Source organism: Poromitra crassiceps (assembly GCF_964638095.1).
Source record: "Poromitra crassiceps genome assembly, chromosome: 3".
NCBI classification, from domain to species: domain Eukaryota; kingdom Metazoa; phylum Chordata; class Actinopteri; order Beryciformes; family Melamphaidae; genus Poromitra; species Poromitra crassiceps.
The window spans coordinates 14,023,643-14,047,182 of record NC_139625.1 but is presented as its reverse complement, the minus strand read 5'-3'; the positions used below and the strand labels follow the sequence as shown (position 1 = coordinate 14,047,182).

At 44.9% G+C, this 23,540-nt stretch overlaps 1 protein-coding gene across 1 annotated transcript; it reads left to right on the top strand.

Moving 5' to 3' along the window:
* Nucleotides 1-27: 27 nt before the first annotated feature.
* On the top strand, nt 28-22,526 carry ndufs1 (NADH:ubiquinone oxidoreductase core subunit S1). Its single transcript, XM_083634047.1, has 19 exons — nt 28-138; nt 2,455-2,531; nt 3,250-3,341; nt 4,601-4,708; nt 6,556-6,632; nt 7,251-7,332; nt 7,794-7,924; nt 8,418-8,603; nt 8,747-8,881; nt 9,833-9,947; nt 10,413-10,558; nt 11,850-11,978; nt 12,835-12,964; nt 15,260-15,420; nt 16,090-16,244; nt 16,466-16,641; nt 17,295-17,429; nt 21,100-21,172; nt 22,186-22,526. The coding sequence occupies exons 2-19, from the start codon at nt 2,459-2,461 to the stop codon at nt 22,275-22,277; spliced, it is 2,196 nt and encodes a 731-aa protein (XP_083490173.1). The 5' UTR covers nt 28-138; nt 2,455-2,458; the 3' UTR covers nt 22,278-22,526.
* The last annotated feature ends 1,014 nt before the right edge of the window (nt 22,527-23,540 follow it).

Sequence of the window (23,540 nt, the reverse complement as noted above, 5' to 3'; positions counted from 1 at the left end):
TGAAGTTTGAGAGCTAATTGCAAACGGAAGTAATACGCAGCCGCTTCCGCTAGTTTCGCCATAGCTAACAGACCACTCAGACTGGTTGTATTCCTCAGATTACCGCTGTTCTGGTCAAGAAGGCCAAATAGCGACAAGGTAAGAACCAGAAACACGTCATCCCTAGACGTGGAAACCTGCCCAAGTGTAACACGCGGGGAAAGCGCTGTATTTGACTTTTAACCTTGTGGGGATATTCCAGCAGTGCAATGCCCGTGTCCTTGAGTGCTCTGAGCTAATGTTATGCTAGTTTAGCTTGCAAGCAAGGAGTCAGATCGCCACCAGTGTTTGTGTGTTTGTCAGTTTGACCATCCTCCTCTGCTTAATTGTGTCCACTCTGCAGAACACTGTATTTCTGTGGGAGATGTGTTGACATGGCAGCTAACATTAGATGCCCGTGGATCAGTAGGACTTGACAGTTGTTGACAGTGACAGGCAGCTACTAAGCTAACTAACCAGCTACGTTAGTACGGAACCAATCTCAATTGACAAATCTGCAAGCTTATTATGCGTATCTGCAAACGTGACGTTACACACCTCGTAAAATGCTTTTTACTAATCGCCCCGAGTCACTCTACAATTCGGCACACATCCAGTATCGTTCGATTTCAACATTGAGGCCATTTACACCTGTCACTAACATGCATTTTCTGACCACATTAACCTGATTACATTTACACATGGTATTAATGTGTCTTCAGTGTCCACATTGAGATCTGATTGTGATCGCATCAGACAAGCTCCATAGCGTAGAGCAGCAAAAAAAACAAACAGTGGTGACTGCTGTTGTGTTGTATGTGGATTGAGAGGACGCATTGCATTTACACTAGTGTTCCATGTTGTCACAAATGCGTCCCTGACCACCTCCAGACTGGTGTTTTGGCCGATCAGATCGTAATCCATCCTCAATGTGTCTTGGGGGCGTTTACACCTGTACTTTCAAGTGGTCAAGCACTATCTGATTGCAATCAAGCTGAAGGCAGCGGACGCCAACAGACTCAACAAACTGATCCGTAAGGCCAGGGACATTGTGGGGCTGGATCTGGGCTCTCTGACTGCGGTGTCAGAGAAGAGAACGTTGTCCAGGCTACGCTCCATCATGAGCAATGACTCGCACCCACTCCACGGCGTGCTAGTCAAACACAGGAGCACGTTCAGTGAGAGACTGATTTCACCTAGATGCAATACGGAGAGGCACAGGAAATCATTCCTGCCTGTGGCCATCGGTCTATTTAATGCCTCTTAAAAGAGCACCTCGGAGACGCTCAGTCTCCCTGAGACTGAGCCAGCCGATAGGTTAACTGTGCCTGGCTGAGCCACGTGTAATGTATAGGGCAAGCCGACTTAATATAAGTCCAGTGTGCAATAAAGGTAATTGGCATGTAATGTATACTTCCTCTACTTATTTTGCTTACTTTAGACGTATTCTACTTAATTTGCTTATTTTTGCCCCTATCGCATTTTACTACTGTTTATTCTATGCTATGTTGTGTTCTTATTCTGCTTACCGTATTTTGCTTACTATCGCATTTACTACTGTTTATTTTATGCTATGTGTGTTCTGTGAGCGAGCTACTGTAACCTGTCCTAATTTCCCCCCGGGGATCATTAAAGTCTTTCTGATTCTGATTCTGATCTGATCACAGAAAATGCAGGTTAGTGTCAGGTGTAAATGGCCTCAAACATTCTCCAAATGCAACAAGTGCCAACACTGTTGTTGGCAGTTGTTGGAGAATGTTTGACTGGTGGGCTAAACACAGACAGACAAGGTTTGAACATGTGGAATCTGACCAAACATATCCAAACAAGGACAGACAGCCGTGGCACACCAAAGAAACATCTGTGTTTGTCTGTTGGAGTAGAATGTTTGATTGGTGTGCCACATACTTTATTAGCATCCAGTTTTGGATGCTGATGTTACAGAATTGGAATTAACGTTACGTTAATAACTGCTGCTAGTGTTTTTTCAAATCTCGCTTTTGCTTTGGATGCATGCCGAATTTAAAGGAGAACTCCACTGAAAAGCAATGCTGGTTTATTTTGCACATTACAAACTGTGAAACAGTTTTGCAGACATTCATTTACTTTGACAGTTATTGAGAGTTGATTTGAGTTAAGTTGTGGACCAGTGGTGTCATTCATGCACATGGACAGAAGGCTCTGTCCGGCTCTGTCCGTCTCCATCTTTAATTACTAGTATAATTGGGCCTTAATGGTTTGTCCTCCTAGCAATTCAGAAAAAGTCTTAAGCCATGTTTTACGTTGTGGACAAGGTTTGCGGACATTAAGCAAAGCCACTTTAGATCGCCTAATGTTTGAATTGAGTTTAGCGTATTCACTTACCCGGATCTAGGTCAATCCCTACATACCTAGTTGTTGGTTACTGGATGCTTTGTCTCTCTATTCCACTTCCAGCATCATGTTGCGTCTGCCGACCGTTGGCCGAGCTCTGGCTGGAGCAGCCAAGGGCAGCCTGGCTCCATCTAACAGTGGTAAGACGTGTGTGTGTGTGTGTGTCTCAGATTGCTAGCTGACAGGAACGTGACTGGCTGCATGTTGTTTTTCTAATTCTCTCTTCTGACACACACACACACACACACACACACACACAATGTTTTGTTTTCCTCTGTCTCGTCACGACACATTGTTGCTCAAGAGAAGCTGTCACATGACGCATGATTATGGTCGCTTAAATCTCTTCTAAATACAGTAGGTCATCCTTTTTGACAGGTTATTTATTTGACAAATGACACATTGTTTACAAAAAGTTCTGTCGCCTCCCCTATTGCCAAGCTCACCAGCCGCCACTGATATATATATATATATAAGGTATTACCTCATTACTGCCAAACCCTAGGTATTACATATATGTATGACTAATATTATACTTATTACTGTTCACACTAGTATGCATTGTTGGAGAATCACCTTAGGCTGTTCATAGTACTAATAATAAATATATTGCGGGTTTTAAATAATTTCAAAATTACTTTTATTTTTTTTGTCTGACTTTTGTGGATACAGAATTAAATTTTGGGTTCTACTTAAGTTTTTTCCTCACGCTTCTATTTTATTTGAATCCTTTTCTTTCTCTCTCTCTCTCTCTCTCTCTCTCTCTCTCTCTCTCTCTCTCTCTCTCTCTCTCGTTGTCATTGGTAAAGTTTCAGTTGCTTTTACTAATTCTGGCCTTCTGCGTGTATCCCATTTCAGTGCGTACCCCAGTGCGTGCTGCCAGTAACATGGTGGAAGTGTTTGTGGATGGGAAACCAGTGGAAGTGGAGCCTGGAACTACTGTCCTGCAGGTCAAAAAACAACAACAACACACACAACTGATCATTTGACTATAATGGCTTTGTTTACATGCACACAGTATTCTGGAGCAGCATGCTGTGCTTCTGGTCACAACCCAATCAGTGATGCCAAAGCAGCTCTTTAGCCTTTGGCAGATGATCCAGAAGATTTCGTGTTGATTTGCCCTTGATGTGATATCATGTTTAAAGTGTTAATAATCCGCTCATGAATATTCTTGTATCATGAACCCACCAATGAACTCTATTTCTGCCTGTCTGTGTTCTGCCAATGATGTAGCCAGCAGTGTATTCAGATGGATACAATTACACTGAAAGATGCTAGATCTGATCCACTTGTGCCATTTTGATTCTTGGCTGCCCAGTGTTTCCAATACATAAAGGAATTTATGGCGCACCGCCACAAAAGGATTTTGACCGCCACAACAAGATGTTGACCAAATTATTATTATTATTATTATTTTTTTTTAACAGTGCACCTGAACGCAACATGCAAGATACCCGCTGAATAAGTGTCCAAATGTTCATGTCATTCTGGCCAATACTCCACTTCTGTTCTAGCATTTCAGTCTGGAATATGGAATATCTTTCAATAATCTATGATTTAGCTGCTAAATTGTCAAATACCGCCATCTGCTCGCTACCCAGGCACTTTATGTATGTACTTAACCTAACTAACTTAACCTAACTAACTATCCGGTGTGCACAACATTGTCAGCCTAAACTCCGGCTGACACCCCAAAAACCTACAATGCGCTACAGAAAAATGTATATTGTTTGTTTATTAACTGGCCCCTCACCTTCTATCATTTCACGAAAGTGGCCCCCGGGCAAAGTAAGTTGAGTATCCCTGACCTATAGGGAGACATTTAGTTTGTCATTGTAAACCCACAGCACAGTAATAATGACATGTTCTTCATAGATCTAGCCTTTTAATTTTGCTCTTAAGTGCTTTCTCAAAGTACACCAAATTCATGCATTTTACTTTAAAATCTCGCAGGTGGGCATGCCCCAGCACCCCCCTAGGGGGTCTGCGGTCCCCCACCACAAATACTCAAAATCCTGTGGGAAACACTGCTGCCTAATTTGATCTTTCCAGAAATGTACATCGCATCCTGATGTAATCAGTAGTCAGAAAACCCAGCGTTTAGCGTGTTTTAAGAACTGTTTCTTAAAACACCCTATATTCCAACCCCACCTCCCTCTACTGGATCCATGTTGTATTGGCTGACGACTGTTTTCTCTGCCCTCAGGCGTGCGAGAAGGTGGGAGTCCAGATCCCGAGGTTCTGTTACCACGAGCGTCTGTCTGTGGCCGGGAACTGCCGCATGTGTCTGGTGGAGATCGAGAGAGCGCCAAAGGTAACAGAGCGCCCCCGGGTGGCCGGCAGGCAGATCGCTTCACAGGCCACCCTGCTGAATTTCAATCAGCTTTGTATCATTAGAAAATCGATGGCTTGTTTGCAACCACGTGATTGCGATGACGTCATAGTAGCTCTCCCAGAGCTACTATGAAGAATGGAGGAAAGCGAGTATGTAGGAGGGTAGAGTGACGCTCCACGCTGCAGGTATCACCAGAAGATTACAAAACATAGTGGCTATTTACTGTAGGATACAGTGGTAGACAGATCAATATGCGTCTCTTACCACACCGTGGCATTACTTCGGTCTAACGTACAATAGGTATCAAAGTGGGACACTAGAGGGCAGCAGCGTACAACTACCTACAGTATACAGCCAGCAGGGAAGACCAGGCCAGCAGCTCGCTGAGAGCCACTCGCTCGCTCGCTGGCTGAGAGCAAACTGTATATATACTATACATATACTGTGGGACAGTGGTGCCCAATTTGGGGCCCGCGGGCCAAGTTTGGCGCTCTTTTTTTTTTTGGCCCGCCATGGATTTGGGGGTGAATCTTTTTTTTTTTTTTTTTTTTTTTGCAGGCCAGGCCACCGGGTTGGCTGAATCACCTGGTTGGGGGGTGAGCTCTGATATTTGATCCCTCCCCAGTCACTGGCTTTACACCAGCTCAGCAAGATGGACAGATCATCATCACGGCAGTGGCACACTGACAAAAGAAAGTTTAGGACGGAGTGGCAAGACGAGTATTTTTTTACCGAAGTAAATCCAACAGCGGTTTGTCTCATTTGCAGACAGAGAGTGGCTGTTTTGAAAGAGTACAATACGTCGCCACTACGAAACTGATTTTCAAAGTACCTTGAGGATTTTTCAAGTTGTGAATTAAGTCAAATTTCTCTCTTGATTACAAAGGTGGAAAATACAACTGTTTTTATTAACTGGGTGTTTACTGATTAAATGTTTAAGCTCCCCACAAATGCAGATGTTTTTTTAAATATATATAACCAATTGCAAATTATTACAATTACCAAACAGATAAAAAGTAGATTATTATATTGAAATGTTATTTTAGATTTAGAATGTTAATTTTCTATAAAACACATACATTTTAATGTAATTCCACAATGTTTATTTTTGGCCCTCGGCCCTCCACCCAGATTGAGTTTTGGCCCTTCATGGGAAATAATTTGGGCACCCCTGCTGTAGGACATGATCCATATACAATGAAGAGAGAAACCATTTTCCAGCAACTTGTTGGATTTTGCGAATGCTTTCCTATGTAGCCTGCTGCTGGTTGCCCCCGCAAGCATGATCACATGGTTTGCAAACAAGCCAATGGTGAATGGTCTCACCCCGGTCGCCATCTTGACGTGACATCACCTGAAAACAACCTACAGTATGTCGTATGAAAATTAACAATGTTTAACTCCCCTCCATCGGGCCTTGAGCGAGAGCTCCCCGTTCATTCAGAACTTCCCGGTCCAAATGATGTCATAATGATGTCATTTGGAGCCGTTTTACCGTGGTGTCACTATTACTGGCACTTTCACTATTGCTATCATTAAGATGGAGGGAAGTTAAACATTGCTCATTTGCATAACACTGCTGATTTTGTAATGATATAAAGCTGATTGAAAATCCGCAAAGTCACCCTTTAACTGGCCAACAGACTGAAGGATTGAAATAGCCATAAGCCATAGCTGATAGCCATTATTTTGTGCCAATATTCAGCATCAATTCTTACAAAGTTTCATCCGGAATGTCGCTTAGTTAGGTGGTAATGACTTGTCAATAATACTCTGTGTGTGTGTGTGTGTGTGTGTGTGTGTGTGTGGTCATCTATCCCCCTCAGCCGGTGGCAGCCTGTGCCATGCCAGTCATGAAGGGCTGGAACATCCTCACCAATTCAGAAAAGACGCGCAAAGCCAGGTACACACACACGCACACACGCACACAAATATTCACTGTAGTATGTTTCCATCCAAATGTTATCCAAATTGTATGCAAACTTTTTGAAATGTCGCCAAAAAAAGAAGAAAGTATGTGTTTTTATCAGACTAGGCATCTCGCGCACTACGCGCCCTCGACATCACTGATGATGTCATCAGTGGGATTTATTACATCACTGATGATGTCATCAGTGGGATTTATTACATCACAGATGAGACAGACAGACAGACAGATGGAGCCCCAGCTCCCATTTATCTACTGATGAAGTAATTAAACTATTATAAACAGGCTTCCATAGAGGAGAAAAGGACACACATTATCCACACAACATGTAATGAGGGCCTCAGATTTGTCTCCACTGATTCCTGTTTCGCATGGGTTCCTCTTTAATTTCCAACTTCTTTGCTTAACCCCTGAATCACTGATTATATCCCTGAAATAAATCTGAGACGAAATATTCCGGAGGTTGAAATTACACTCTGAATGTTATCCTTTATGCAGCTAGCATTTCAACTGCATACTGGACAAGGCTGTAAAGTGTGTGTGTGTGTGTGTGTGTGTGTGCGTGTGCGTGTGCGTGTGCGTGCGTGTGATCAGAGAGGGAGTGATGGAGTTCCTGTTAGCCAACCACCCTCTGGACTGCCCCATTTGTGATCAGGGAGGAGAGTGTGACCTACAGGTAAGCCTCAGTATAGTCAACAAGTCAACAAATTACCATTCATTTTAATAAGGACTCATGATTTGAAAACTAAAGGCTAATAGCTAAAGCACTTGCTGTCTGTTTGCTCTTGTTATTATCGCTAAAATTATCATATAGAGTGGGCAATTATTCTACAGTGGCTAGAGTGGATTATAGTCTCAACAGCGCTAAATCATTAAGCACTTAAACCAATGGCTAATGTGGAAAAAAGTTCCATATTGCTGTTTAAACTGAGGTAGATGTTGAGCTGCGACTATTATTAAGCATCCCACCCGTAGGAAGTGTATCCAGTGATCCTATTCTCGCATGCACACACACACACACACACACACACACACACACACACACACACACACACACACACACACACACACACACACACACACACACACACACACACACACAGAATTTTGAAAGCCCTCTGCCCCCTGTGTCACCAGGATCAGTCAATGCAGTTCGGCACAGACCGCAGTCGCTTCTCAGAGAGCAAGAGAGCGGTGGAGGACAAGAACATCGGACCACTCATCAAAACCATCATGACCCGCTGTATTCAATGCACACGCTGCGTCCGGTGAGTGAGAGAGAGAGAGAGAGAGAGAGATGAGCGAGCTAGAGTGTGCAGGGAGCATGGTAGCATGAAAGCCGACGCAGACAGGCAGGGAGACAGACAGACAGGCAGGCAGGGAGACAGACAGACAGACAGGCAGGCAGGGAGACAGACAGGCAGACAGGCAGGCAGACGGACGGACAGACAGACAGGCAGGCAGGCAGGGAGACAGGCAGGGAGAGAGAGAGAGAGAGAGAGAGAGAGAGAGAGAGAGAGAGAGAGAGAGAGAGAGAGAGAGAGAGAGAGAGAGAGAGAGAGAGAGAGAGAGAGAGAGAGAGAGAGAGAGAGAGAGAGAGAGAGAGAGAGAGAGAGAGAGAGAGAGAGAGAGAGAGAGAGAGAGAGAGGAAGCATGAAAGCCACGACAGACAGGGAGGCAGGCAGGGAGACACAGACAGACAGGCAGAGAATGCCGATAAATCGCAGTTGGTGTAGCTGATGTAGTTCTTTGTCTCCCTAGTTTTGCCAGTGAGATCGCCGGCGTGGAGGACCTGGGAACGACGGGGAGGGGCAACAACCTGCAGATCGGGACGTACGTGGAGAAGATGTTCATGTCGGAGCTGTCGGGCAACGTGATCGACATCTGTCCCGTCGGCGCGCTCACCTCCAAACCCTACGCCTTCACCGCACGACCCTGGGAGACCAGGTGGGCAGAAGAGTAGAGACCAGAGGCGCCCAACTTCTTTCCTATGAAGGACCGACGTATTCATCAGCACTACTAGATGCCTGCATCCCTAACCAGCCCCCCCCCCCCATCTTCTCTCCTCTCCTCTCCTCGTGTCTCTGTAGGAAAACAGAGTCCATCGACGTGCTGGACGCGGTGGGCAGCAACATCGTGGTGAGCACCAGAGGAGGCGAGGTGATGAGGGTGATGCCCAGACTTAACGAAGACGTCAATGAAGAGTGGATCTCTGACAAGACCAGGTAAAACACATGCACGCACGCACGCATGCACACACACACGCACGCACGCACGCACACGCACACACACACACACACACACACACACACACACACACACACACACACACACACACACACACAGCACACACGCACACACAGCACACAGATCAGATGAGAAGCAAGCAAGAAGCTTGAGTTTAGGAATTACAGAAGGCCTCATGTTAATGCAGAATGCCTGGAGGTCCTTAAAGTGCCCTAAAGAAGTTTAAGTAAATTACCCAAAGGCCTTAAAAGGGCTTCAATATGAGCAAATGTTGTTTGAGTCCTAAATTAGAAGAACCGGACGGACAAGCCTGGCTTCATTGTCACACCACACCCGTTACAACACATGCATGCAGGGCCACACACACGCTCATGCCGACCACGCGGTGGCCAGTGAACTACAGTCTCTGCTCATTTTGATCCAGACATAGCATGCCCTTCCTCCAGGGGGCAGCAAGGAGCAGTGGGCAGCTTTCAGTACAGCGCCCCGGGACCAACTTCTGTCAGGTGACGTTTTTAGTGGGGGTACCAATGTTGTATGGAGGAAACCCCAGGGGAGCATGGGGAGAACATGCAAACTCCACACAGAAATACCCTTTTGATGAGATGGCACTGAAGACATGGGGGGACACACACCCTCAGCGTCCCAGGTGGGAATCGAACCCAGGACCTTCTAGCTGTGAGGCGACAGCACTACCACTGTGCCACCGTGCCCATGCAAATATGCTTTCAGACATCTTCAAATAATGCGTTGGACTTTTTGGACTGGCAATATTCTCGATGCTATGGATGCTAAATGTTTCTAAAATTTTCACTTTACAGTCAGTGCTGTTGTTGTATTTAAAAGGGGATTTAAAATGTAGAATCTATTAGCTTGATAAATGAGGCACAAAGAGCACAAATTCCACGTTTTGTTTGTGTCTTCCTTAGGTTTGCATATGACGGTCTGAAGAGGCAGAGGTTGACCCAGCCAATGGTGAAGGATGCTTCAGGTCAGCTGACCCCAACCACCTGGGAGGACGTCCTGACACGTGTGGCTGGAGCAGTAAGTGCGTGTGTTATCATGGCAGAACCTAACAAAGGCCATCGCGATCCAATGGCTTCCGGTCCAGCTGGTATTAACATACAGTATAATCAGATCAGATGAAGAAATTCATCTGATTACTAACTGATTTAATAAACATGTCATTTTAATGTTATTAGTTTTGAAGAGATGAAAGTGGAGGGCTTGAGAGCTGCATAAAGAATTAGGACTTGGATAATTCAGCATCAAACAATTGCAACACTGAATAGACTCAGTCTTTGATGGCAGCAGTGACAACTGTGACATACAGTGTGCATTATCTTTCTAAGTGTGTATCCATGCAGGACTACATGTATGTAATGTGTGTTTTGGGTTTGTGTGTGTATCCATGCAGGACTACATGTATGTAATGTGTGTGTTGGGTTTGTGTGTGTATCCATGCAGGACTACATGTATGTAATGTGTGTGTTGGGTTTGTGTGTGTAGCTGCAGAGCGTGCAGGGCAGTGAGGTAGCAGCCATAGCAGGAGGCATGGCGGACGCTGAAGCTCTGGTCTCCCTCAAAGACCTCCTCAACAGACTCAACTCAGACAACCTCTGCACCGAGGAGCTGTTCCCTATGTCCGGGGCAGGGTAAGAGTCTATATTGGTATATGTGTAGGGCTGGGCAATATAATCGATACGGCAATATATCGCGATATTTTATTTCCCGATACTGTATCGATACTTGGATGCCAAGTATCGCGATGTTATTATTATTATTATTATTATTATTATTATTATTATTATTATTATTATTATTAATAAAAAAAAAATTGCAGGCCATGCCATGCCAGGCCTCTGCATCTGGTGATTCCCACCCCTAATCGATACTGTATCGATATTTCCCATATCGATGCGTTCAGTAACACTCAACACTCTCAGTAGTTTTGACTAAATTTGTCCACTAACTTATCAGTATAAAGTGATGTACGGTACATATTATTACACTACCTGGGTGGTACACAGTGTGTTGTATCTTTAGCTCTATTATTTAATTTTGAGTAAGTTCTGTAGAATATCGCAATATATCGCAATATGTATCGCATCGCAATATATCGTGATACAATCGTATCGTGACCCAAGTATCGTGATACGTATCGTGAGATCCTTGCCAATACCCAGCCCTATATATGTCAGAGACAGGGTTCCTCACGGGTCCTTGAAATCCTCGAAAGTTTCTGAATTTGAGGTGGAAGCGTTTGAAAATAGACAATGGGTCATTGAAAGTGCTTGAATTTATATATTTTGTCCAAGAATAGAAACTACTCTTATACAAATTGAAGTTATTTCGATTTTTTTTAAAACTTAATGTTAGTAAATAGGATAAGTGTCTGCATGTGTCTCCCGCTGTCTGTGCGTCCTTGTTTCACACGATTGTTTCACCCAAACTCTTTTAAATTTTGGTCTATGAGCTTCTGTAAAGCCTGCTAGTTCTCATTTTAAACATTCTCAGTGTTGTACCGGTAATTAACCTTGATCCCTGTCTCAAACTATTCCGTGTTGGGTCCTTCAGTCTTAGGGAATTAGGCCTGGAACGTCCTGGGGGACAGTGACGTCCTGGGGGACAGTGAATTAGGCCTGGAACGTCCTGGGGGACAGTGACGTCCTGGGGGACAGTGAATTAGGCCTGGAACGTCCTGGGGGACAGTGACGTCCTGGGGGACAGTGAATTAGGCCTGGAACGTCCTGGGGGACAGTGACGTCCTGGGGGACAGTGAATTAGGCCTGGAACGTCCTGGGGGACAGTGACGTCCTGGGGGACAGTGAATTAGGCCTGGAACGTCCTGGGGGACAGTGCTGATGCACCGAACAAAGAACACGGTTACAGTGTGTTCACGGCCTTCGTAGCTAACGGTGTATTATCGTCTTGCTCTGTCATTAGCACTGACCTGCGCTCCAACTACCTGTTGAACTCGCGCATTGCTGGCGTTGAGGACAGCGACCTGCTGCTGCTCATAGGAACCAACCCACGCTACGAAGCCCCGCTCTTCAACGCCCGAGTCCGCAAGAGGTAACCTTGCACACGCGACAGTTTCCATTCATTTGGAACACATTTCCTACATTTACCATGTTCAATTCTTGATGATCAGTGTTTGGCTGCTAATAATAATAATAATAATAATAATAATAATAATAAATGTATTACTCTCTGGGAGCAGTAAATCGCAACACTATGTACAGATGTTACCTGTTTCAAAATACCCTATTGCTGCAAAAATACTGCCCCCTGTGGTCACAGTAATAGTTGGATTTTTTTCAGTTTGTTTGCAGCAGTAAGAGTCCAACATCATGTAAAATGAAAGATGAGAATCCACAGATTCCAATGGTATCAGTCTGATCACTCTACGACCAAAACTCACTGAACTAGCAGCTGAAGGAAAACACTGCGCCGACAGTACTTTGAAACATGCACCATCTGTATTATATTACTTTACATTACACTCCTAAAGTTGGTCATTACATTTTCCCTCACCTTCAAAAAGTAGGGTGTCAGTTACTTCTCCTAATCCTTGTGGTCAGGAAAGTAGTGGGACTACTTCCACCCAGACAGTCATCTTTTCTTCCATTTCTCATGTAAGCTAGCTCGGTGTGTGAGGACAGTGTTTACGATGAAAACAAATGGGTATGCGGGTGGATTCTAGTTTGTGGATAATTCATCTTCAATCTGATATTTACAGGGGTTGACAACAAAAGTAAATGTGGTGTTTTTTTGGTCGACAGCTGTAAAATGACTGAAATTACAGTACTCATAATGGGACTTAGTGTAACGCCTTAGAAACCCACACAGGCCATGAGACAAACGGTCTTCCTTTGTCGCCTAACTCCACTCCTCTGTCCCGTCCTCTCCTCTACCTGCTCTCTGTTAGCTGGCTCCATAATGACCTGCGTGTGGCCTTGGTGGGTCGCAGCGTGGACCTGAGTTACACATACGACCATCTAGGAGAGGAGGCCTCAGTACTGCAGGAGCTGGCTAATGGTACACACCCCTTCTGTCAGGTAATGGACACACACACATACTAACATCAAACCATCAGCTTAGAGGGAACGTTGGTGTTGAATGTTCCACTGAATGTGATTTTTTACCTCCGTCAACGGAGTCGGCAGCGAGGTCATGCTTTCGACCCGTTTGTCTGTCAGCAGGACATTTCAAAAAGTTATGAACGGATTTGCACAAAACTTTGTGGAAAAGTAGGCCGACTTAAAACCGATCGACTTTACTAGCCCACTAGCCAAAAGGGGGCGTGGCAATGGGTGTGGCCAATCACAAAAAAATGCGCTTAATAGGTTGAGGCCACGTCTCGTCATAGACGCTGGTTTAGCTGGCTCAGCCTGGCTGGGGGCGTGGTCAGGGTGGGGTTAAAAACCCCCGTTCTATCCATTCAGCGAAGTTAGAATTTAGCTGATAGCCCAGCCCAGGCAGACACGATCGGGGATTTAACCGCCGCAGTAAACGCACATCTGAGCAGACGTCTTGTGTTCTGCTCTAGAACCCCCAAACCTGTAGTTTAGAGCCGCAGCACCGTCTTTTGGTCAGTCAGCACATGAGATATATGGGCGGTTTTACCCCACTCGCGCGCCAGCCGTTTAACATTTTGTGGGCGTTCCCAGACATGTCTCTATGTCCAAACGGATTCACGTAACACCACGAAACTTTGTAGAAAGGTTGGTGGAGGTGTGCACTCTACCGAGTGGGCTCTCGTTTGTGTCCAAATTAATTTCTGGCAATTTGTCGTTGATCTTTGCTCTCTAGTATAATGTATAATATAATAATATAATAATTATAATAATCCTACCTTTTGCCTCTCTTTTAAGACATCTACAGACTGTCAGGTTTTTAGCAATATGTATACGTTTATTGGATTCCACACTGTGTGACTTGAGTTGAGCCAAGACCAAGGCCTATCTTCCCCAGAGCGACCAGGAGAGGGTGACCCATGCCTTCGTTACAACTCGGCTGGACTACTGCAACTCGCTGTACGTTGGCATCGATCAGTCGTTGCTCCGTCGTTTGCAGCTGGTCCAAAACGCGGCTGCTCGTCTCCCAACCGGCAGCAAGAAGCGAGACCACATCACACGAATCCTGGCCTCACTTCACTGGCTCCTCGTCCGCTTCCACATCGATTTTAAATGACTGTTGAATGTTTTGAAAGCACTAAACGGGTTGGCACCACCGTACCTCACCGAGCTCCTGTGCCACCATACAGTACCCCATCCAGAGCCTTAAGGTCAGCTGACCAGCTGCTGCTGGAGGTGCCCAGGACCAGGCTTAAGACCCAAGGGGACCGAGCCTTTTCGATAGCAGCCCCCAGGCTCTGGAACAGCCTCCCCCTCCGTATTAGATCAGCCCAGAGCCTCGAGGCGTTTAAATCCCTGCTCAAAACGCACCTTTTCTCCCTGGCCTTCGACCTGAGTTGAGCCTGCCTCTTGGCAACCTACCTCGTTACTTTGTTTTTATTACTCGTATTTGCTGCATTGTACTGCACCTTGCTCTGTAGCAGTGTATTCTGTACTTGTCGTTTTCTTCTATATTTTAGTGTTTTATCTGTGAAGCTCTTTGGTCGGCTTTTGTCGTTGTAAATGTGCTCTATCAATAAAGTTGACTTGACTTGACTCTAATAAACTTGGGTATGACATCAAATTTGATGTGTGTAGACTGTGCGATGATGACACCTACTGGGTCGCAGGTGACATGCACGTAAATACACAAGAGTCTACCGTCATCAGCGCACGTCCAACTACACAGCGTGCATCATCCATCTATGCTGCTATACTGGTAGATAAACAATAATCGAGCCCTTGCAAAGAGGTAAATGGACTAAAATAAATGGTACATATTTTTTATATCGGTTATCTTGTTTTCATAATTGTGGGAAGCCAGAAATGTCATTAATTGTACAGCCTTAATGCTATTTGTCATTTAATTAGCCTGTAATTTGTAATTTACAGTTGAAGTAGTAGGCCTATTGTTTTTGGGGATGTTTTGGGAGTTAGGTGGTCCCTGAGTTTCTTTTTTATTGGTTAAGTGGTCCTTGGTCTGAAAAATTTTGAGAAACACTGCTCTATACTGATATGATCATGCAGCGTTCCCATTCGTTGTTATCAGACATCGTCGTAGCGGTCACCCTACATTTCTGACGCTGTCAGAATTTGTCCTAGGCCATCTTTGGTCGCAAGACTGTGACAACGGCCGTCTTGGAACCTCTCTCACTGCGCGACGCAGGACGAGTGTTTGTGTCAAAGGCTTTATACAAACGGCCCCCCCTCCCCCTCTGTCCTTGTTTCTGTCTCTAGACCCTCTCGTCTGCCAAGCGTCCAGCAGTGGTGGTGGGCAGCAGTGCTCTGCAGAGAGAAGATGGAGCAGCCATTATGAGCGTGGTTTCCTCCATCGCCCAGAACGCCAGAGCCAGCAGTGGAGTGGAAGAGGGCTGGAAAGTGCTCAACGTCCTGCACAGGTATAGAGAGGAGATAGTTAGCGCTGTATTCATGTCATATGGGAATAACCACGGCTCCCATGGGTCCTTGAAATCCTTGACAGTTTGTGAATTTGAGGGGAAAAAATCAAGGCCTTGAAAGTGTTTGAAAATAGACATACTGTACATAGACGTGCGTCTAGTAGTGTTAATTTTGTCTGCTTTATTTTAGTCTTTGTCTTAGTGTTCTTGTTCGTTTTTATCACATTTAGTCAACCTCATCCTGTGTTTATTTATTTAGTCTGAAGTCGGCTAAACGTCTGAGTATTCTAGTCTCATCTTAGTCAAAGAAAACCGTAACTATTGTTTCTTTAGAATTTCCAACCTCATTGGAAAGATCTATTAATCTGTTATTTAGGAATGGTATTAAGGTTTGAAACGTGCAATACAGACTCAGATTTAACTCTCTAACTTCTTCTCTTCTGATTGGATCTCTTCCAAATTCGACCCTTGTCTAAAACTATGCCATGTTGGGTCCTTGAATTTGAGGGAATTGGGCCTGGAAAGTCCTTGAATTTGATGTTTAAGAAGGTGTGCGAGCCCTGGAATAACGAGCATTGCTGATCGTTTATGAAATACCCGATTAGCCCCAATTAGTTGATGCTGACGTCTCCTGCTCTGATTGGTCAATGAGTGTGTGTTGGTCACCAGGGTGGCCAGTCAGGTCGCAGCGCTGGACCTGGGCTACAAGGCGGGGGTGGAGGCCATCAGGGAGAACCCGCCCAAAGTCCTGTTCCTGCTGGGAGCCGACGCCGGCTGCATCACCAGAGCTGACCTGCCCAAAGGCAGCCTGATCATCTACCAGGGTACGCACGTGCGCGCGGGCGCACACACACACACACACACACACACACACACACACACACACACACACACACACGCACTGGATACCAAAATACTCTGCACACCCTTTCAAATTGTCTAGTTGTTCCTTTGAGGCCTAAAATGAAAAAGCGTTAAATGACTTGTTTCACGTTTGTTTGTGTGTGTGCCTTAAATCCTCTGCCTCCCCTCCCTGTTTCTCCAGGTCACCATGGTGACGTTGGAGCACCAATGGCAGACATTATCCTACCCAGCGCGGCGTACACAGAGAAGAACGCCACGTATGTTAACACTGAGGGGAGGAGCCAACAGACCCGGGTGGCTGTCACACCTCCTGGAATGGCCAGGGACGACTGGAAGATCATCAGGGCTGTATCTGAGGTAAGTTGGAAGTCACCTCCTCAATGACTTTAGCATGCACTGTGTTGAGTGATAGCAGGCCGCTAGCTATCACTCAACACAACTCGACAGACAGGGAGACAGACAGGGAGACAGACAGACAGACAGACAGACAGACAGGCATGCAGGATTGAGATCCGAGATAGCTCCCCTCTTCACACTGCAGTCTCAGAGCTCAGAGAGAGAGATGCGTGAGTATTCCCAGTAACCTGGTAGCAATAATAACAATAACAATGGCCAAATCTTACCCATATTAATGCCACGGTGGACCTGCATCTATGCACAAAGCTCTGTTTGGCACAATCGAAGACATTTAAGCCTCAACGTTTTCTCAGCAGCACAAGTCTTTGCTCATATTTAGTCTTCTTCACTGCTACATTGCTGCTTTAGTTACGAAGGAGATTTAGAAAATTTCATGTTTTTTATTTTGTGAAAAATCCCGTAAAAAACCCAGTAAACCACCATTACATTTTTCGTCTCGCGCATGTCCACGGGTACATGCACCACACGTTGGGAATCCCTGATCTAGGGCACATATATGATCTTAGTTAGTGTCTATGTTCTCAACACCTGAAATGCCTAATTGTAGTAATGTGTGTGTGTGTGTGTGTGTGTGTGTGTGTGTGTGTGTGTAGTTGGCTGGTGTGACACTGCCCTATGACACGCTGGACGAGGTGCGTTCCAGACTAGCGGAGGTCTCTCCTAACCTGGTCCGCTATGATGATGTGGAGGAAGCAAACTATTTCAAACAGGCCAACGAGCTCGCCACGGTACGTACACGCATACGCACGCACGCACGCACGCACGCACGCACGCACGCACGCACACACGCACACACACACACACACACACACACACACACACACACACACACACACACACACACACACACACACACACACACTCACACACACACAGTTAACCAGGTACAACAGTAAAGCATGAAATGGGATTTTAACTGCTGTACTATTCTTCTGTAGACCTGTTAATGCAAATGCAATGCATTTATTTTCCTCATATTCCTCTATTTTTTCTTACTATCCACCTTTATTTTTGAATGCCCCGCTGTACAATAATTATGTGTGCACGGTCCGGTTTTGTGACTGATTGTTGCTGCTTGCGCATTTCCTCGTTAAAACTCCGACGCTGGGGGAAAAAAAGTTGCTTGTCACAATAAATAGCCTACGCTCGTTTGACGACTTATTTGAGGGAATGTAATAATTGTATCTATCACATCCGCTATTTCTAGTAGCTCTTTGAACAATTCTAGGCATGTAGAAATAAGGTGGATAAGATATTGAAAATATTGTGATAATCTTGGGGGTGCCAGGTGGCTCACCTGTCAGAGGCATAGTCCTTCCCGTGGCCGGCCAAGGTTCGAATCTGAACCGTGGCCCTTTGCCGCATGTCACTCCCTCTCTCCCTACCTTTCCTGTCTGCTAACTGTCCTATCTACTAAATCTAATCTTTATTGTAGGGCTGGGTGGTATGGACAAAATCAAACCATCACAATATTTTTTCACCAAAGCTCAATATCGATATTTCGACGCTATTGTAAGGATGACTCTTGGTGCTTTCATAAAATATTTACACAATGAGATTTGACTAAAGGTCTTTGCACACCAAGTCCGTTTTTTTCTGTCCGAAATTGTCACACGCAAAAAACAAACAAACAAACAAAAAAACGACCTCACTTGTGTCGATCATCGTTGACACACCGAGTCCGTCACTTTCGTCCGACATTAAAGTTTTGGGAAACCTCACTGGCCCCTCTCCGCTCCCCCGCCTCACCGGGGGGCACGGTGGTGCGGCACCCAGCCACGGCGCACCACAGCCGGCTTGGCGAGGTGAAGGTGAGCACGGAGCTCAGCCGGCCTGGTGAAGTGAATGTGACCACGGAGCCCCTGTTACCAGGAATTCCCCCGACCTGCTGCCTTCTCCAGTCCGCACCGCTGCTGCAGTCAGCCCTGCTGCCTGTCACCTAGTCATACAGGAGAGGACGAATATTTGTCTCGCATTGCGAATAAAACGGCAAACGTATTAATAAAACGCATCGGACTCAGTGGGCGAGGTGTCTGTGCGTGACGATTTTTTTCAGATGACGGATTTAGAAAAAGAACATACGAGCAAAACCGCTTCTGTGTGCAAATACCTTAAGTAGGTAAAGGAAACTAATAGAACTGCTAGAACATTACAAGTTCAGAACATTACATCAATTTACTGTAATGCACTTAGGGAACCGGTTTGAATGATAACCGCGATAAAATTCCTTACGATAACCGTGATAAAATTCCTTGTGATAACCGTACGCTTTGAGAAACATGGTAAATACTGTCCATCATCAACCAAAGTTGGCAACCGTCTCCAAGATGCAGACGCGCAGCCATGGAGAAATTATTTCAGTCAGTGTATCAGTCCTTTTTGGGTCCGAGTTTTCAATATGAAACTTGGTGAAATGATTTCTGTGTGTATTAGTACCTTTTTAATCTTTTTCAGCACATTTTAACACCGTGATAATACTGACAACCGTGAGGATTTTGGTCACTATAATCGTGATGTTCATATCGTTTCATCTCTAAAATGCACTAGTGAACACTTAAAGCCCCATTCAGCAACTTTTCCAAGTTTTGCTATTGGAGAAACAGCGCCCTCTGGGTGCAATAGCATCAGTATCGGTTCAAAGTCAACAAAACACAGCGCCAGAAAGCTCTATGTACATGTTGTGACTTTGGGTACTCACCACGTGATGAAATAATAATCCATAGTTACGTGAAACGTCATTTTCTTAGCAAATCCGCACCGAGTCACTTCCTTATTTCCAGGAACACAACGCTTCCGCTGCACAGCGCATGCATGCATCTTGCCTCTGGGACGCAGGTACCAAACTGCTTAAGCGCCCGGCATGGTTTTGCGCAGCCACGACTTGGAGCCTTGCCGCCGACGAGCGGCCACAGCGAGACTGTGCATACTCGAACGTAACTCGTTCAAAACACGTCCAAAACGGTATCGTGTCGTTTACCAAGAACTTGCAATCATGTCGGTGGGGGAACATTGTATTGTCCCGGTGAGCCTGCAGAAGGCTTTGCTAGATGAGGGACAAGCACGTTAAATGAGGAAATGGCATTTCCTCATTCCTCACAACAAGGAGTTGACTGCGCTCGACGGCGCATAGTGACATTTTCGAGGAGCTGCACGCCCCCTACGCCGAGCTGCGCCGATAGTACGCCCAGCTGCGGCGACCCCCTCGACGCAGTCAGCGCCGTCGATTTCGCTCGAGCATAATTTGCGCTTTAGTCCCAGGAGAGGCCTTTAGGGGGGCGGTGTGTGACCAATAGAGGTGACATTCTCCCTGTTACAAGTCACTCTACCATCCTCAATGACTAAAATGCTGTCATATTAAGGTGAAAAAGTTACTGATTGGGGCTTTAATGAACACACGGTATTATGATATCCAAAATCTAAGACAATATCTATATTGTCTTTCACAATATTGATATTCTATTGATATATTGCCCAGCACTACTTTATTGTGACCATTGTAAAACTTATCACTTACAGTAATACTCACCTCTCTCTCTCTCCCTCTGTGTCTCTCTCTCTCTCTCTCTCCCTCTGTGTCTCGCTCTCGCTCTCTCTCTCTGCCTCTGTGTGTCAATTCAATTCAATTCAATTGAAAGGGGCTTTATTGGCATGAGAAACATACGTATACATTGCCAAAACAAGTGTCAAATGAAAACAAAAACAAAAGCAAAAATGTGCATACAGTTAAAGATATAGGAGAATAAAGAAGTGTAACTTTGCACTCAAATATAATACACATAAGTTAGCTTATGAGCATGCTTACAATTAAATATATACTAAGGAGCTGTGTAAACAGCTATGTAACATTGCAATCAGATAATATGCATAAGCGTAGTTAAGCTAAGCATGGGCATACAATAAAATATCTCTAAAGTGTGTAAACAGCTGTACATAAGAGTATAAACATGAACTTAAAAGGTGCAAAGAGAAAATTGTGCTTGATGGTTGTTGAAACGAAATATATGCAAGTAAGGGTATAGATGAATGAAAATACAAAGTAGACACTGTAGTTCAAAATTATATATACAAATACAAATAAACTTGGAACTTGTGTCAACACTGATTTTGTTCTTATTAGAGGTATTTAAAGTTATACAGCAGGAGCAGGGGGCAGACCCGGGGCCTATCGTGCTCTGGGTTGAGGGTGGTTATGTTCCATTATCTTCCATCCTTTTCTTGTCACAACAGTTCACAAATCGTGCTGCTGTGTTTGCACACTGTGGTACTTCCCCCAGCAGATATGGACGTTTTTTGTTGTCCGTCATGGTTTCAAAGTCTTTTTGGATGTTTGTAATCTGAGCGAAGTATGTGTCTCTCTCTCCCTCTGTGTGTCTCTCTCTCTCTGCCTCTGTGTCTCAGGCGGTGAACCAGACGCTCCTCGCGACCCCCCTCGTGCCACCTCAGCTCACAGCCAAGGACTTCTACATGACAGGTGAGTGTGGAGTCTTCTCTCTAGCATCATGACAGGTGAGTGTGGAGTCTTCTCTCTAGCATCGGTCCACACTCCATTTTGTCTCGCCTGGCCTTTCGGAGCACGAGGAGCTGCTGGCTATCGGATGTCAGCATCTGTCTCCCAGCCGATTGTTTTGGGATTGTTTCCTGTCGCTGGTTCAGATTATGTTCTCACTTGTAACAAACCGCACCGCAGTTCGCTCGTCAGAGGTCTGCGACTCACATTTCAGCCCGGTCGGCAGAATAAAATGTCGGCGTACGTTTCTGCAATCCACGCATACGTCGAAAATATCACGTTTCCTAACCAAAAATACTTTGCATATCGCATTCTTAGATATGTGTATCTCACTTTTATACACGTTAAGTCTGCTATTGAAATAGCGCGGTGACCCGTGTTGTGGCCGGGGTGGATGGAGGGCGTAAACACTGGCCTTGGAGGGCCGTGTTCGATCCCCGGTGTTTCCAAAATCTACATTTCAAACGTCACATTTAATATTGTTTTCATTTAATTTTATTTATTTATTTTGGAACATGAGTGGAACAAACTATTAGGCTTCGGTTCTTATCAATCTAAGCTCTTTGGCACAAATAGTGACGTACGTTGTTACAGCGCGTGTGCATGTACTAACACCAATGGTGAAACTGGTAGCAAAAACTGACTGGAGGGGGCGGGGCTTTAACAAAGTTGTTTTACTTGCCCAAACATAACCAAAGTTCTAGTTCTAGTTTTGTTTGGGTTTAACGTTGGAAAGTTCTTTTCCAAATTAACCACCATTTTCTTTCAAATTAAGTTGCGAGTGTACATATCTGTGGATTGCAGCAACATGAAATGCAGACATTTTATTCTGGCGATTGGCTTGCATTTTGTGGCGTCTGGCGTCATTTGGTGCCACCTGAGGTCGAATGGCATCTTTTCCATTGGGGATTTAATATTTGTTTCTCCCCTCCTGTCTCTGTCTGTCTGTCTGTCTGTCTGTGTGTCTGTGTCTCTAGACTCTATCAGCAGGGCTTCCCAGACCATGGCCAAATGTGTCAAGGCCATCACAGAGGGAGCGGACGCCATCGACGAGCCCTCCATTTGCTGAACACCCGACAACTCCATCACTGACCCACATTTCTATGAACATAATACAACGTACACACACACACACACACACACACACACACACACACACACACATACACACATATATATACACACAGTGGTGTCTCTCCTTAATTTAAAGTTGTCCTTGCTGCTTGTTGTACACAGTTGATCATTCTCACTCCCGAGTGGGAGGGAGAGAACATGCTTTGTTGAAAAAAGCTCAGAAACGTATTAAATATGAATAAAATCCTACAAAATTGTATCCTTTACTCCCGAGTGAGTTTTCTGTATTTGTGTTGAATTCTTAAAGCATTGTGTATGGTTTATGTTTTTGCATAATATGGAAAGTCTCACATGTCATCCATATTGTTTTCACATTGGAGCTGATTATTATTATTAGGGGTCCAAGCACGAAGTGCGTGGATCCCTATTGTATCTGTTCTGATTATTGTTGTTTTTCTTCTTCTCCGGTAAAACTGTATGTACAGCAGAAACTGTAATGCTCAGCGTAGCCAGACTGGGCACATAGATTGTAAATGTGCCTCACTACTCAGAAACAAAAAATTACCCATATCGGCCAGATGGTGGCGCTATAACAGACCATTTCGCGTTATGGTCCATATCTTCTGAACCGTGAGGCGTAGAATCAAAATTCCACTTCGGCTGTATTCCCTGGATCAATACGCATCTATCCATATAGGCCACGCCCATTTGCGTGTGCCTAGATGTTCCGCCATCTTGGACTTTGTCAATAACCTATTTTTGCTATCTCCTCCCAGGCCATTTGCCTGAATGAGCCTAAACTTTTTCTGTGCAATCTCTGGACTTACCTGACCAAAACTCTTACACAGAATTTGGATACGTGAAACCGTCTTGAAATGATAAATGTTTAAACTTTTGTGTATTTACTTTTGTTCTTTTCCTGCCCTAAAAGTGTGTGGATCTCAGAAACCATACACCCCCCATCACCCAAACTTTCCACACAGGTTCACGACATCACCCACTACTCAGAGTAAAAAAATTACACCAATCCACCAGATGGTGGCGCTATAACAGCCAATTTCACGTTTGTCGGTCCATAACTTTTGAACTGCGAGCTGTAGAATAAAAATTCCACATCTACTGGTTTCCCTGGAGCATCATGTATCTAACCCACTAGGCCACGCCCATTTCTGTGTGGTAGATTTTCCGCCATTTTGAATTTTATCAAAAACCTACTTTTGCGAGCTCCTCCTAGACTGTTTGGCCAAATCACACGAAA

What these genes read in the sequence shown, in the direction of transcription:
- ndufs1 (XM_083634047.1), top strand. Translation starts at nt 2,459, where the DNA reads ATGTTGCGTCTGCCGACCGTTGGCCGAGCTCTGGCTGGAGCAGCCAAG. An exon ending in CAATGCACACGCTGCGTCCG is followed by an intron (nt 7,925 to 8,417) that starts GTGAGTGAGAGA and finishes TTGTCTCCCTAG; the next exon opens with TTTTGCCAGTGAGATCGCCG. An exon ending in TTCCCTATGTCCGGGGCAGG is followed by an intron (nt 10,559 to 11,849) that starts GTAAGAGTCTAT and finishes CTCTGTCATTAG; the next exon opens with CACTGACCTGCGCTCCAACT.